The sequence below is a fragment of the Dasypus novemcinctus genome, chromosome 1, assembly GCF_030445035.2.
Source record: "Dasypus novemcinctus isolate mDasNov1 chromosome 1, mDasNov1.1.hap2, whole genome shotgun sequence".
Classification (NCBI taxonomy): domain Eukaryota; kingdom Metazoa; phylum Chordata; class Mammalia; order Cingulata; family Dasypodidae; genus Dasypus; species Dasypus novemcinctus.
In genome coordinates this window covers 206825940-206842039 of record NC_080673.1, presented here as the reverse complement: position 1 = coordinate 206842039, position 16100 = coordinate 206825940, and the positions used below count along the sequence as shown (strand labels likewise).

Genomic DNA, 16100 nt, shown 5'->3' with positions numbered 1-16100 from the left:
AATCTGTTTCTTTTCTCTCTGCCCCACTTTGTCTCTGTGCACCCTTCCACCCCTTTCTTATGTGCGGGAATTACCAGAGTGGGAATGAAGGGAGATTAGAGGGGCTGCAGGCCCTTAGGCAGCTCTGCGGCATTTCTGCGTGGGGTGGGCAGGGCTTCTGGCAGGATGTTCCAGCCACGCTTAAATGGGGCAGCCTCGGGTGGGGCGGGGTAGCATCCTTCTGGGAATTTCTGAGTCTTCATCAGTTAAGTATGTCTTTTCTATCTCCTTTTTTTTTTTAACTAGGAAAATGAACACTTGAAAAAGTTCCAGGTGACATGGGAACTGCATAATAAACACTTGTTTGAAAATCTGGTCTTTTCTGAGCCCCTTCTCCAGAGCAACTTGCCAGCACTGGTGTCACAGATCAGGTAAGACATGGCATCAATCCCATGTGCCCACCCAAGTAGACTCATTTTTCCTGTAGTGCAGCCTGTGTGTTCCTGAAAGTCACTGGTTGTGTAAATTTCTTGGAGTAGCTATATAAGGCTTGGTGGGAAAAAGGGTTTGGACAGAAAACGCAAAGCCTGAATAATAACAAATTAAAGTTTTAAATAATAAAGCCAGTATAACTGCTGCTACAGATTTAACACTACAGATGCTTCACAAATAAAGAAAATCTCCAGTAAATCCCACCCTTCACCTTGACTGCTGGTAGCAGTGGGTGTGGTTTTGTGCTGGGCTAGTGTGCAGGTGAGGTGGGTGGCTGTGCCCCAGCGCGGTCCCCTTGGCCCACTGCCCTCCTGGGGCTCAGCACCTGCTCACTGCCCCCGCACGACAGCCCCGCAGCCTGCCTGAGGCTGTCCTCCTCTCCTCACACTGCGTTCTTCTGGGTGATGCAGAGTGGCCACACGTCTTCCCCGGGCCCATGCAGTTCTGGACTCTTAATCAGGGCAAGAGCCCAAGGTGTGGTTCTGGGGGGCGCGGGGCAGTTGGCATGGGGAGGCTGGGCGTGTGGGGCAGGTGAGGGATTGGGTGGGAGCCGCCACACGTTTGCGTTGGGGTGGTTTTATCCTTTCCCTCTCTCCCACGTGTGACCAGTTTCCCGAGGAGGAGACGCACCGAAGCAGAGGATGCTGTAGTTGTCCTCATCGTGTTAGGTTTAGAACAGTTCACAAAGAAGGAGCCATGCTTTTGAGCAGAGAAGTGGTTGTATTTGACTCTTGCCCCCTTCACTTTTTCCTCTGGAAACCCGTGAGGGGACCCGGTCTTTGTTCCCTTTGTCGCAGATCCTCCTGGGGGTGTTCTCACAGCCTGCACCTCACACCCACACCTGGAGAAAATAACTTCTCAAGCAGTTAAATAAAAGGGAGTCAAAACAAAACAAAACAAAATAAGCGTTAAAGAGAATCGAGGACAAGGTGGTGCGAGGTGGGCGTAGCACATGGCCTGATTCCCTGGGCACCCTCCCTGTCCCCTCTCTAGAGCACCCACCACCTCCACGTGAGCGTCCCTAAAGACCTCCGGGAGGAAAGGTGCCTTTTGTGGTCACCTTTTCTAAGGTATTTCAGCCTGGCTTGGTCCGTAGTTTATGAAGGCAGCGTTCACCAGAGCTCCCTTAGTGAGGAGGTTGCATCTTGGGCTTCTAAAGCCAGGGGGTCTGATGGACCCTGCTGTGGGTGGGTGGAGGGGCGCATTACACACAGCCTGTGCCCTGTGGCTGGGTGCTGGGTGCGCACACCCCAGGGACCCCGCCGTGGTTGAGGGCCTCGCATGCTGATAGAGTTGCTCTCACTGCAGTCCTGGGCGGGGGTCCAGACCAGGGCCGAGTGGGGTGGAGGGCGAGCAGGTGCTCGGGGAAGGTGCAGGCCTGCCAGGAGAGGCTTCCTACATGTCGTGCAGGAAACCCTCGTGGGGAAGAGATGCAGACTCCCCGGCTTGGAATCTTTACAGATCTTCAGCGTTCAACTTTGAGCTTCCAGTATTCAAATAAAAACTTAACCCATCAGACTTTTGTGACAAATGATAGGCAAGCAGTGCTCTCTAAAGGATGACACCATCTGCAGCACAAAAAAATGGGGTTGTGAACATCTTCACATTCAGACTTTGTGTCTGGGCCTATATTTGTGTGTGTTGAGCCTTACTATTATTACACAGTAATACTGATAGAAAACTACGCCAGGCAGATGTCTGTTTAATGGCCTGTTCAGAGGTGGACATCCTGTGGCCATCTCCTGCCGGGCACTGGAGGCTAGTCTCTCTGTGCTCCCATTGTGGGCACAGGCCCTCTGCCTCTGAACACCACGCCGGCTCCCACAGCAGTCATCCACTAGCAGAGTCCACAGTTCTCGTCTTACCCAGGCGGCGGTGTTTATGCCGAGTCTGGCCTGGCTTTTCCTAAATGCCTTTTTTTCCTGCCCATCCTTTGAGACTCTAGTTTGCAGTCCTTTCCCCCTGCCCCCCTTTTCCCTCACAGCTCGTAGAAGAACCTGGGTCCATGGTTGGAGCTGTTGGGTGTGCTCACCCTGTGGCCCAGCCCAGTGGGTCCCTCTGACCTTGGTGCTGCCTGGGAAAGGCTGGGGACCCAGAGGCCCCAAAGGCTTGGCTTCCCTCCCTTCAGCAAGACTGCGGGAGATGGGGTGTTTTTTATGAGGAGGCACCTAGTATTGTTCGGTTACTTGTCGTTTTGGATAGCAGCCGCCTTTCCTCAATTTGACCTTTATTTTAAATCTGTATTGTTAGGGAAAATTTTAATTAGGTTTCTCAGTAAACTTAAGCAGTTGATTGTAATTCATTCTCTTTAATGCAGTAGTGTTTCACATACACGTTCTTTGTACCAGGTTATGGTGAAAATATTTCCACGATGCTGTCTTATATTTGCAAAATGAATATTTATATAGTGGCCTGTCTGCTCAATTGTTGATTTAATTCTGTGCTGTGGGTCCCTGAGATCTGGTGCTTCCACTTGCTTTCCTCCCTGGAGTCCAGCCCACCCTGCCTCGCATATAAGCCCCGTGCCTCCAGATCCTCAGGACATCCTGTCTGCCTTGCTCTCCATTCGCTCAAAATAGAGTCTTGGTGTATGATTTGGAGGAGCAAAGTTCTTGCCGGCAGTGGGAATGGAGGGGTGCGTGTGGCAGTGCGCCACAGGCTGTATGGTGTCCCGTGGAAACGGCACTTTGCCCTCAGAAAGGGAGTGGAGGCTGCGAGGAGCGAGGGCGGCACGGCAGCAGGGAGGAGAGCTTCTCCGCGGGTGAGGCAGGGCTGTCCCTTCAGGGCGCCGTCAGGTGTGTGGTCCGCGTGGGGCTGCGCAGGGCCAGGAGGGTGGGGGGGGGGAGGTGCAGGGGCGCTGTCGTCGGCGTTGCCAGGAGCCTTGTTCCTGAAAAGCAGGACGGTCGCACAGGAGTGGCCTCGGTACTTGAAGAAGACTCGGGCACCGTGTGGGGCCAGCGTTCTTTCTTCCGGGGTCTCCCCACCGCCTTTCAGTGACTTCTGACGGCTGCTTGCTTCGCTCTGAAGTGAAGGCGGCTGGGGGGTATCAGCGGAGCCCGTTGGCGGGCCCCCGTCTGCTGGGGCTCGTGAGTGGGCTCCCTCTCCAGTGCAGGCAGGTTCAGGAGAGCCTTTGTTCTAAACTTACTGCATGGCAGTTGCAAGTAAAATTCAGAAAATATTAAAAATCTCTAAGAAAATAGAGGTAAGTGTTGTAAACACTTTGGCATTTCTTTCCGATTTTTTCCCTTATCCCCTCCCCTCCCCCACATACTTTTAAACATGATGTAGTCATATCTTTATTTAACACAGGCGTATTTCTACTCTAAAGCTTATCTACGTTTACATGTGTGTGTGTGTGGACTGTGCAATTACGAGGTTTGTCATGACCCCGTGGGGCCCCTGTCCACATGGCCTGTCAGCGCCTTCCTGTGAGCCCGCAGCAGGTGCCAGCTCCCGCTTCAGCTGACTGACTCCTAGCCTCACCTGTCGCAGATGAGGGATTGGGTGGGAGCTGAGTTGTGATCCATGTGGTCTTTGATTTTGAACAATCCTCGTCGGGATGTCTTTTTTCAGATTATTTAGGGTCAAATACTGATAAACTAAGAAAAGTTTTCCTTGTATAATAAATGTGCCTGCATGTCTGTCCTCGTCCCCTCCCTTGGTGAGCAAACGCTGTCTTCCCAGGAGAGGCACCGCCACGCAGGACGCCTGCCGAGAGGATGCGTACAGCGCCTTGTTACAGAGGTTCCGTCGTTCGGAAGAGGAGCTGCGCAGGGTGGCCGAGGAGTGGCTGGAGTGCCAGAAGCGCATCGACGACTATGTGGACGAGCAGGTTAGGGCGTGCTGTGAGTGTGAGCACACCTGCTGCCCAAGGGCCGGATGGACTTGTGCAGTGTGCCCTGGGGCTTGGGTGAGCGCCAGGAAGCCCCAGTGTTCAAGGAGCCCCAGGTGCTAAGCTTGCCCTGTAGGGTGGGCGCTGGGAGACGCTGGGGGCTTGCTGGCACGCAGACCTGGGCAGGAGCATGTGCGGCACAGTGGCAGGGGTCAGGCGGGGGCCTCTGGGCAGGAGGGGGCCCAGCAGGCGCAGGCTGCCCGGGAGGGATGTGGGCAGACAGGAGAGTCGGTGAGGCATGCCCACCTGCCCTCGGCAGCCACCCTTTCTAAAGCCTCCAGTAGCTTCAGGCGAGGGAGGCCAACAGTAACAGCAGCCCTGCTGGAGGAAGGCACGGGACAGAAGTAAAGAAGTGACAGTGCTCTGTGTTGTCCTTTTTTTTTTTCTTTTTTTCTTTCTCTCCGCCCTTCCCCCCCCCAGTTGTCTGCTCTCTGTGTCCATTCGCTGTGTGTTCTTCTGTGACTGCTTCTATCCTTATCAGCAGCACCGAGTATCTGTGTTTCTTTTTGTTGCGTCATCTTGTTGTGTCAGCTCTCGGTGTGTGCGGCACCATTCCTGGGCAGGCTGCACTTTCTTTTGAGCTGGGCGCCTCTCCTTACAGGGCGCACTCTTGCGTGTGGGGCTCCCCTACACGGGGGACACCCCTGTATGGCACGGCACTCCTTGTGCGCATCATCACTGTGCATGGGCCAGCTCCACACGGGTCAGGAGGCCCGGGGTTTGAATCACGGACCTCCCATGTGGTAGGCGGACGCCCTATCCATTGGGCCAAGTCCACTTCCCTGTGTTGTACTTTTGATGACTGTTTATAGGAAAGTAGGACTTCACTTCTGGTCTAAAACATGTGCTGGCCCCAGGCCCCCCGGATTAGTTATGCCGCTTGGACTCTGGCTGTGGCCCCTTTCCACAGCGTTCTGTGTCTGGCACTGTGAGGGATGTCGGAGAAAGGGGGTGAAGAAGGCTGTGGGGAGGAAGCAGCCTGTGGGTGCCTGTACTTCACATGAGCTCAGATCACAGGTGGTATCTTTTTTTTTTTGTTTCCATTTCATTACCTCGTGCAAGAAATGTATATGGTATTTCTCTAACACAGTTGTCAGAACTATAGATGCAAACAAGCGGCTTCTTGTTCAGAACTTGGGGGAGCGGTTATCTTCCCGTGTCCTGTGTGTACCTGCAGCCCACCTTTGTCAGGGGCCATTCCGGGAAGGCCCCTGTGCCACCCACCCAGCCTGCGGGCCCAGCCTGCCCCAAATGAGCCTTGCTTGAGCCTTTCCCGTGTTGCCTGGCTGTGTTCTCCCACCTCTGGAGTAAGAATCGCCCTAGACAGCGTCTTATAACTCCTAAGAGGCAGCTCTGCAGAACCTGTCTGTCACCTCGTGTCCCGACTTGCGCGGTCGTGAGCCGGTGTGCGGGTGACCTTTAGCAAGTACCATGTGGTGGTTCACTCGGGGTAGAGATGGAGGGAGAGCTCTGCTGCTCCGCGGCACCAGGCCACAAGCACTCTGCGAGCTGAGGAGGAAGCAGAGCCCACGCGGCTCCGAAGGCTCGCCTTGCTTTGCAGGCATCAGGGGTGCCAACTGCCTCCTTAACAGGGAGGAGTGAGGAGTGGCGGGGGTCCCCCGAGGGTCCTGCTGTGCCTTCCAGCTTCCAGCTTTGGCTCATGGGATACTGTGCCATATTGGCTCATGGAAAACCCCTCCAGCACTGAACAAGTCTGCACAGGCCTGGCCTGTCTTTGCTAGGAAGGGACCGTGGCTTCAGCCATCCTTGCGTCGCTCTTGGGCGGGGTTGCTGGCTGGATGGAAGGAAGGCTGTCTAGACTCCCAACAAGCCGTGCCCAGGAGGGCCGTGCCACTGGGAGTCCTGTGGGTTCATGTGGGCAGCAGGGATATATCCAGGGAAGGAGAAGCTGCAGTCTTGGTGACTCCGTTGGTGGAGAAGACCAGAGCTGCTCCTGACAGATGGAGTAAGGCAGGCTGAGGCTGACGGCTTGGGTGGCCCTGTTCTGCCAGCCGTGCCTCGAGGAGCCCGTGGTGCTGCCCCCAAACAAGCTCGTCAGCAGGCTGGTCGAGCCCTTGGCTGAATCGGCAGAGACAGGCCTGGGGTGTGATGGTGGTAGCCACGCTGTGCGTCTCAGGGTGGCCCTGACCAGGCACTCGAGAGCTCTAGGGGCGACCCTGCTGAGGGCAGGGTGGCCATCAGGCAGGGAGCCTGAGGACCTCGGGGTGCTGACCAAGAGGGGGTGATGTGACCGCTGGCTCCAGCCCTGGAAGGAAGTCTTATGAAGCTGATCAGACCCTGAGCAGAAGCAGAGAAGATGGTGCAGCTTGGGCTCTCAGGAAGATCTCCTTGGAGAGCTGGTCAGTCTAGAGCAGCTGCTCAGGTGCAGCTTGACCTCCTTGCTCCTGGACTTGTGCAGGCACGGATCGGCAGGGGTGTTGAGGAGCAGCTGGGCTGGGTGGCCTGAGAGGGCCCTGCGTCATAGTGGTTTCCTGCAGGGCCAGGCGCAGGGGCAGCTGGGCAGGAGGGGCTTTGCAGGGCAGCATTCTGGTGGGCAGAGTGGAGGGAGCCAGTGCAGACAGCCCCCAGGTTACCAGGAGGGGCCGCTCAAGCCTGAGGAGTGCAGCAGAGGAGACTGGCGCTCCAGCAGCCTCTTCGCAGGCAGACGGCTCAGCAGCTTATCGGAAGGGGAGCTCCCACATCCCACCTTCCTCTCCTTTCTGGTTTTGGCTTTCCCTTCAGCAGGGATGGATGCTATTCATCGAAGTTGGGAACCTGAATTATCCCTGGTTTTGTTTCCATCATGCCTTCTCCAAGTTAAGCTTCTGACGGTAGGAATACCTTACAACCTTGTGTGAGGTGATTTCATGAAAGAGGTACAACCATGATTATGATTTAGTTTGGGAAGAGAAGGTGAATGAATGCTTACATCCCCTGCGTTTGTGGGTGTCATCTCATTCCTGCTCTCAACAGTTCCATGAAATAATTGCCACCCCACCCTGCCCTGTCCCCACAATCCCCCAGCCAGGAGTCCTGCTCTCTGGGGCCCACGCCCTGCTTGCTGGGGACCAGGTGGTCTCAGCTCCTTCCCTGGACGGCAGCGCGGCCCCAGGCTCAGGAGGCCTTCTCTCATTCCTTCAGTTGTCCCAGGGCAGCTTCCAGGAAAGGGCACAGTCCTTCCCCGAGGCTGAGGAGCTTTTGGGGATGGCGGTGTGAAGGAACCGTGGCCAGAAGTGGCGTGTGCCCTAAGGGCAGTGTTGTGGTTGCCATTGTGAGGAGGGTGGGACCTGGTCAAATAACATTTCTCTCCAGAGAAAATGCAGGCTCAAGAAATAAAGCTTAAATTGAATTTATTGTTTTAAAAGTATAGGCTCTTTTTTTTTTTTTTTTTTTTTTAAGTGCTCTCTTCACCAAAGCCCACAAAAGATACCTTTTATTTTCAGCCTCCTGTGGAGAGACTGTGTGCAGTTAGTTCTGGCTCAGATCTGGAGAGGTCACTTTCCAGGGCACAGCAGGTGGTTTGGAGCTGTTTTGTTAGCCACATCGTTTCGAGCCCTTGGAGGATGTCTCAGCCACTTCTAATCAAGTAGAATTTTAGAAATATTAGTCATCCAAAGCTTCCAAAATGTTGAACACTTGTAATATAATCAAGTCTCTATCCACAAATAAATATGGACTTGGGGGACAGGGGACAGCTTTAAAATCAGTTACTTTTTTTTGTTTTTAAAAATCCATCCTAAGGGAAGTGGATTTGGCTCAACTGATAGAGCATCTGCCTACCACATGGAAAGTCTAGGGTTCAAACCCTGACCCGTGTGGTGAGCTGGCCCACGTGCAGTGCTGAAGCGCCCAAGGAGTGCTGTGCCATGCAGGGATGTCCCCTGCGTAGGGGAGCACCACACGCAAGGAGTGCGCCCCATAAGAGAATCGCCCCGCACGAAAAAATGCAACCAGCCTAGGAGTGGTGCCACACACATGGAGAGATGACAACAAAAAAACCACAGATTCCCAGTGTTAGAAAGAACACTCCTACACCTATAAGGAAACAAAAACTCACCTGATTGTGGAATAGAAAAGAATTTTATTAACAATCTTGCAAGAACAGGTGCACGACCTGGATAAAATGGCCAGTGTGCCAAACAACAGGACACAGTGACATTTATACCCTGAACCTAACACGCAGGTGCCTCCCCTGCTCCCCGTTGATTGGGTACTTCAGGGTTACAGCCTACCTGAGAAGTCTCACTAACTCCCTGTTCCCGCTCTGATTCCTGCTTCTTGCATTCCCTACACTCCTGCCAGCTGGGTGGGCTCAGCACTGCTTTCACCCCAGCGCAGTTTTCAAATTTGGCGCTGCTTTCACCCCTGGCCCCGCCCCAGCACTCACCATTGGCCCTCCTTCATTTTGGTGCCACTTCTCAAATTCTTGGCGGGCCAAAGCTGCTGGAACCCCTACCCTCTCTCTTCGAACAGTAGAGCCTGCTCCGGCTTCCCTTTGTGAAAATTAAACTTGACCCTTTCCCACACCAGTGCTGCTGACAAGAATACAAGAGGACACAGAAGAACACACACAGCGAAAATGGACAGAGAGAGCAGACAACGGTGGGGGGGAGGGGAGGGAGGAATAAAGAAATCTTTTAAAAAATAATCCATCCTTAAATTTTTTTTCGGTTGGCGTGTGTGTGTGTGTGTGTGTGTGTGTGTGTGTGTGTGTATATATGTATGTCTGGTAGGTACCCAAATTTTTTTTCCTCCGTTACTTAGCCTAGAGGATGTAAGGAGGAAATTAAAGAGGTTTTTATTGATGATGATAATGTTGGGGCTTAGCAAACAGTGCTTTTGAACTCTGTGCTGTAGCCAGTGTAGCTAAGATAAATTTACTTTACCAACTTTTTAGCTCATTTAAAATAATGTTTAAAATTTGTAATAGGAGTAGCTACTTGTAAAAGAAAAACATTTTTTCTAAAAACTATAGACTTGTATAATGAAAATGAAGAATTGACATCATATTGAATCCTTCCATCTTTTCATTAGGTCATGTGTCCTGTCTTACTGGGATTCGTAGTTAGAATTTTTCTTACTGAGTTTATATCTAAGGAGTTTATAGCTGTAGGGACTAGTAGGAGTGGCTTCATTAGTGGGGAATCAATTTTTACTAAGTAGTTTCTCCTGGAATATAGGAGAGTGGAGTTAGGCTGTCACCAGCCATCTTACCAGGCTATCCTAATTCTCTGACAGCTTTTTTTTTTTTCTGGTTTTTTTATTTTATTAGAGCAGTTGTGGGTTTACATAAAATTATACAGGAATCTAGTAGTTTTTGAGTTGATAGTCTTGAATTTCCTAGGACACCAGGTTGTCTTCTACAAATGATAATCGTTTTGTCTCGTCCTCTCCAGCCTTTGAACTCTTTTCATTTTTGGCCTCAGAACATGAATAACAGCATTGCTGGTAGCATCCTTGTGCAACTCCCGACTGGAGGGAATCCTCTGGGTGTTTCGGCGTTAACCTGGATGCTTACAGACAGGGTTTTGATACTTTTCAGACTGAAGAAGTTTCCTTTATTTTTATATCTAGTTTATTAAACAGGAGCAATATGTAGGAGTTTTAGTGTCTTGCATTGGGCTGGCTGAAACAATGGGGATTTATTGGCTCATGGTTTTGAGTATAAGTCCGATATTGAGGTATCAGCAGGCAGTGCTTTCTCCCCAGACATGTGGCTTTCTGGGGCCAGCTGCCAGTGATCCTGGTCCGTGGCTTTTCTGTCTCAGGGCAGTGCATGTGGCAGCACCTTTGTCCTGGGTTCCTTTTCTTCCAGCTTCCACTCTGCCCAGTGGCTCTCTCTTTCTTGGTCTAACTTTCATTCTGTTTATAAAGAATTCCAGCCATCCAGATTAAAGCCCACCCTAACTTGGCCACACCTAACTAAAATGGCATCTTCTAAAGGTCCTGTTTACAATGGGTTCACAGCCATGGGAATGGTTTAAGATGAAGACCATGGGTTTTTGGGGTCCGTAACTCCACCTTCCACATACTCTATGCCTATGAAGTTGACATCTTAGATTAAGTGAAGGACACAATCTACAAAAATTCACACAAGTTATTAAGCCGTGAAAAGAAATGGAGGCACCTTAGTGCACATAACTGTGTCCAAGAAGCCAGCCTAGGGAAGTGGACGTGGCTCAACTGACAGAGCGTCCGCCTACCATATGAAGGGTCCAGGGTTCGATACCCAGGGCCTCCTGACCTGTGTGGTGAGCTGGCCCACGTGCAGGGCTGCTAGATGCAAAGAGTGCCGTGCCAGGCAGGGGCATCCCTGCTTAGGGGAGCCCCGCACACAAGAAGTGCGCCCCGCAAGGAGAGGCAACCCACATGAAAAAACTGCCACCTGCCCAGGAGTGGCGCCGCACACACAGAGAGCTGACACAGCAAGATGACGTAACAAAAAGAGACACAGATTCCCGGTGCCACTGACAAGAATACAAGTGGACACAGAAGAACACACAGCGAGTGGACACAGGGAGCAGGCACCTGGGGTGGGGCGGGGGGGAGGGGAGAGAAATAAATAAAATAAATCTTTTTTTAAAAAGCCAGTCTGAAAAGGCTACATACCATATGATTCCAACTGTAGGATATCCCTGAAAAGGGCAAACTCTAGACAGAAGAACCATGGGAGAAGAGGGTTGAAGAGGGGGAAGAGGGTTGAATCATTGGAGCAAGGGAGATTTTGGGGGGCAATGAAATCATGCTTTATGATATGGTAATTATGGATACGTGACGTTTTGCATTTGTAAAAACCCATTGATCTGTTCAGTAGAAAAATTGAAACCCAGTGTACACAATAATGTGTCGATTTTTGCTCACCAAGATTATTATGGTACATTGCAACAAATGTGCCACGTTAATGCAAGATGTTACTAATGGAGAAACTGTGTGGGAAGAGTGGGAATTTACTTTCTTCTGCACAATTTTTCTATAAACCTAAAACTGATCAAAAAGTTTATTTTAAAACAATGAAAAGATGTTTGCAGGTCTAACGGAATTGCCGGTGAGCCACTTGTTCACAACTCTTATTTAGATATTAAAAATGTACATTTGTATAGATACTTTCCCTTGTCATTTTGCACAGTCTCCTCCATATGTGCCTTTTCATTTCTCATAGCTAGTGTTTTTATGGCATCTTTTTTTCCCTCTTGTTCAGCCTTTAAAGAAATGTGGAGAAACAACATTTGGTTTTATTGATCTTATTTACCTTTTTCCCAGTAGTTTCTGGTTTTACATTTAATTCCTTTCTATCTTATTAGTAGTTTTGTTGTCTTCTTAAATAAGTTGAATGCTTATTTCTTAGTCTTTGTTTTGTTTTGCCTTCTCAGCTCATAAATGTATAAACATTTTCTTTTACCTTTTGGGTACATCTTATAAAATTCCAGTATGTGGGGCTTTCATTGTCATTTATATCTAATTCAACTGTAATTTCAACATTGATTTCTTCTTTAATACTTTAAATTATTTTTAAAATTTCTAAATGCCTGGATTTTGTGAATATATTAAATCCCTCTTTTTTCTGTTTGATGCTTTTACATTGAATTCTTTTGAACAGAAAATATTTTTTTTTCCCTTTTCACCCTTGCCTAGTATATTGCTGTCTTGCTCCCTTTTCAGCCTTGCCACATCCTATTTGTTAGGTATACACTTGGGCAATAGCACATAGTTGGGTTAAAACAAAAAAAATCCTGGCCTGAGAGTCTTTTCCTGTATAGAGGAATTTGACCCATTCACAGTTTCCCTGATTGCTCTTACTTAAAAATTATTTCCATTTAACTTATGTTTTGTATTGGAACTTTTTACTGGGAACGTGTTCCTGCCAATAAGATTAACATATCCCCTCTCCTTTTTTTCCTTCTAATAATATGAAAGGAATACATCGCATTTCTAGCCTCTTAATGATTACTCTTAGTTTTTAATAATTGTGGAAATACTTTTCTGTAAACAATAAGATTTAACCATTTCATAGCCTCTCTTCCCCAAGTAGACAGTACTTGAGTACGTTCTTTCTTCCTGTTTCCCTCCATTTTTCTGCTTATTGGTCTTCCCCTCCAGCAGGCTGTAAACTCTTCCCGTGCCACAGTCGGGTCTTCTTACAATTTTTCTCTTTAACCCATGTGGGGGACATAATGAGCACTTGGTAAAACCAGTGTTGAATATCTGTTTGTTATATTGACAGCTTTAGCTACAGTATCTTAATTTCTCTTTTTAATGTGAACTCGTCGTGTTTTTCATGTAAGAAAGGTATTTGTGATGGTTTTGAGTAAGTTGAATAAGATGCTGAAATAGAATGCCAACAGTGCATTTATATCAGTGCATCCTTATTTTGCCTGGATATGGTGTTTTTGTATGTCAGTTAACAGAATATCTCCCCTCCACTTAAAATGTCCTGTGTTAACTCTTGGCTAGTACTAATTTTTTTTTTTTTTAATATCCTCTTCTTAGATGACAATGAAAACCAAGCAGCGCATGTTGACAGAAGACTGGGAGCTTTTTAAACAAAGGCGATTCATCGAAGAACAGGTATGGCTGCCAGTAGGAGCAGGAATTAAACAATTGGGAACTAGAACTGGTTCATGCAAAGTGAGTTACTTTGTTGAACATTAACGTGCTCTGCTAGAGTAGACCAGCCTCTGAAGACCACCTTGGCATGTGGTGTTCCTAAGATGGTGTTTTTAACTGCAGGTTGAACTGATTTTATTTATCTGCCTATTTTTTTTTGTCTTCCATACACTCCTCAAGGAAAACCCATGTTTTTTGGGCAGCCTGCTGCAGCCCACAGCAGCCGTGGCACTTTGCAGATGACACAGCAGGGAGCCTCTACAAACCCCCGCGAGGCATGCGGGCAAGGGGCACCCAGCGGCCATGGGACCCGGCCCAGGGTCTCAGAGTTGGGATTCTGACCTGGGTTTCTCCTCAGAGCAGGTGCCCAGCCCAGCAGAAGCACCGGGGGCAGCGCCTTAACCATGACTCGGACAGCCTCTGTGTCCGCTCCTCCCGCTGCCCATGGCGGCCCCTCTGCGCAGGTCGTCTGCCCCCTGCAGAAGCTGCTTCAGCAGGTCCCTTGGTGCTCTGCTGCCTCTTGGCCCCGTGACCTGCCCCTTCCCCGACTGTGTTCCTCGGCTTTGTGCCTGCGCAGAGCACCGATGGCAGCCTGGCCCGTGGTCCCCTGCACCCATCAACATCACCTCCCTGTCCACTGCCCATCTGACAGCTCGGGTCTGGGAATGATGTCTCAGCACCACAGGTTTACACCTGTCTCCTGCATTCTGGCTCACTCAGCTGCATTCCTCCTTGGAAATCCCAGGAGTTCACCTAACCAGAAGTTACAGGGCCATTCCCTAAGTAGTTCCGAGCCCCTCTCTCCTCTGCACTCGGGTCTCTGTTCCTGCACCTGCCGGCCTCAGGCCGCTGCTAGAGAGAATCTCGTGCAAACACCAGGTCACGCTGCTCCCGTTTTGCCAGGTGTCCTTGTGTGAAGCCCAGGTCCTCTCCGCTCAGGTTCTCCTTTCCCCCTGCTGCCTCCACTTCCCACCCTCTGCCCCATACGGGCAGCTCTCTGGGCCTGCCAGTGTCCTTGCCCACCCACCTGCTGCTGTGCTGACACCCGGGACCCCATCCTGTGCCTTGTTGGTGCCTCCTTGGATTGTGCTGCACGTCCATCTGCGGACCTCTGTCCTGCTGCAGCAGCGCTGGAGCTCGGCACTTAGGAGCACCCGCGCAGTCCTGGAGGGAGGGCCTGGCACAGTGCTGTTTCCCTGGCCGGGACACACTCCTTGCCGCTGGCTGAGATACCAGCATGTGCTCCTTGACCCCAGGTCAGACCTTGCACACATTAGAGTCGTCCTCTGTGTCCACAACTCCGCACAGACCTCGGCCAGAGCCCTTCCACAGCATCCCGTCATGGGACCTCTGGCTTCTTGCTTGTCTCTTCTTCCAGGCTGTCAGCATCCCAGGGCAGGGATTTGTCTCACCCAGTGGGCCCTGAGCCCATCGCAGACGCAGGACGGTGCTGGGCATCCACTGCAACCCTGCCTTCCAGGGCTCTGGAGACTGGCCCAGGGTCTCAGTCTCAGTCTCCCAGGGCTGCCACAACAAGCACCATGGAGGGCTCGGAGCAGCAGAACGGGTTTCCTGGCTGCTCAGGGCCAAGCGGAGAAGTCCAGTGTGGGCAGGGCTCCGGGAGAAGTTTCCATGCCTCTTCCAGCTTCTGGTGGCCAGGCAGGCCTGGCGTTCCCCGGCCGGGGCCACAGGCCGTCCCTGCCTCTGTCGTCACGTGGCCACCTCTGCATGCCACCTCTGAGGACAGTTGTCGCTGACTTAGTGCCTGCATAATCCAGGAGGACTTCCTCTTGAGAGTCTGTTAATCACATTTGCAAGGACCCTATTTCCGGAGGTCACCTTCTCAGGTTCTGGGTGGACATGAGTCTTTGTTTTCCTGGTCCTCCTCCATTTAAGCAGCTGAGATCACTGAATTTTAGATGAACTTGACTTACATTATTTTAGGAATCACAGAGTAGAGAAATGCCTTACAACCCTAAACCAGTGCTCTATCGTTTCTTCCAGCTAACTAATCAGAAAGCCGTAACGGGAGGGAGCAGTGTCACGGACACCATGAGGCATGTGCTGTCCTCACGGCTGAGCATGCCCGACTGTCCCAACTGCCACTACCGGAGAAGGTGAGCCGCCGTGGGGGTGAGCGCTGTGGGGGCGTGCACAGCCTCTGTGTTGCTGGGGAGAGACCGGAGTTGACCTGAAGGGCTCGGGTCTGGTCTTGCCTGTTGGCTCTCTCAGCAGCTGTCCTGACCTCCCGACCAGGTGTGCTTGCGACGACTGCAGCCTCTCACACATCCTCACCTGTGGCGTCGTGGACACTCCGGTCTCCGATGATATCCACATCCACCAGCTGCCACTGCGGATGGACCCCACAGCCGGCCCCCTGTCAGAGATGCGCCCCCCCAGTGTGTCCTCCGCCAGTTCAGGCTCGGGCTCCAGCTCCCCTGTCCCGGTGCAGCAGCACCCGAGACTCGTCCTTGCAGATGGTGGCTCGGTGCCGACCTTGTAAGTTGTGGCTTCCTAGGGCAGTTGCATGTATTTAGTGACACAGTAATGAGAAATCCAGGCAGCGGTGTCTGCTGGAGCGTAGCTGTCGTCACCGGGCTTTACCTGTAAAGGGACACTTGGTTTCCTTCAAGCAGCTTTTCAGGCGTGTGAAATTAATAAACCAACATCTTGACACTTCTGTTGCCTGAAAAACAAAATGGCACATTACTAAATGTCCAGTCTTGGCCTCACGCTTCAGCCTGGTCTTTGAGAGCTGTGTGCTCACCTCTTTCTTTCCTGCTTCACTCTCCGTTAAGGACACACTTGTTGCAGGTCTCACCGAGAATTTGATGGCCACTTAGAAGCAGTTTGACAGTTTCTATTTTCAGTCTTCCACATTATTAGAAGCACATTTGATACGAGCCATTTGGTTGTGGGGCTGGGCAGTCCAGAGCTGTGACCCTGGGGAGGCTTCACCTTCTAATTTCTGGAGGGGTTTATAGCAGTAAACGAAGGCTTACCTTGCAGCTGAGGTGGCCTGCGTGTTGCATCAGCCCCAGGGAGGTGACGGGACGCCACCTGGTGCCAGCGGGGCTCGCAGCCAAGCCCTAGGCCTCGTGTTCTGGTTTCTCACCCTGACCGGCACGAGCTC

The 16100-nt window shown here is 51.2% G+C and overlaps 1 protein-coding gene across 9 annotated transcripts in view; it reads left to right on the top strand.

Annotated features, from left to right (window-relative positions):
• Positions 1-16100, top strand: part of FAM193A (family with sequence similarity 193 member A) — a 227574-nt gene that overhangs the window by 149942 nt on the left and 61532 nt on the right. For 4 of the 9 annotated variants that reach the window (XM_058301418.1, XM_071217533.1, XM_023585638.3 and 1 more), the window contains 5 exons: positions 286-410; positions 4156-4303; positions 12851-12928; positions 14972-15084; positions 15224-15466. In XM_058301418.1, coding sequence (XP_058157401.1) covers positions 286-410; positions 4156-4303; positions 12851-12928; positions 14972-15084; positions 15224-15466 — 707 coding nt within the window. Of the gene's footprint in view, positions 1-285; positions 411-4155; positions 4304-12850; positions 12929-14971; positions 15085-15199; positions 15467-16100 lie in introns of all 9 variants that reach the window. The other 5 variants (XM_058301388.2, XM_058301395.1, XM_071217535.1 and 2 more) reach the window with 2 other exon arrangements.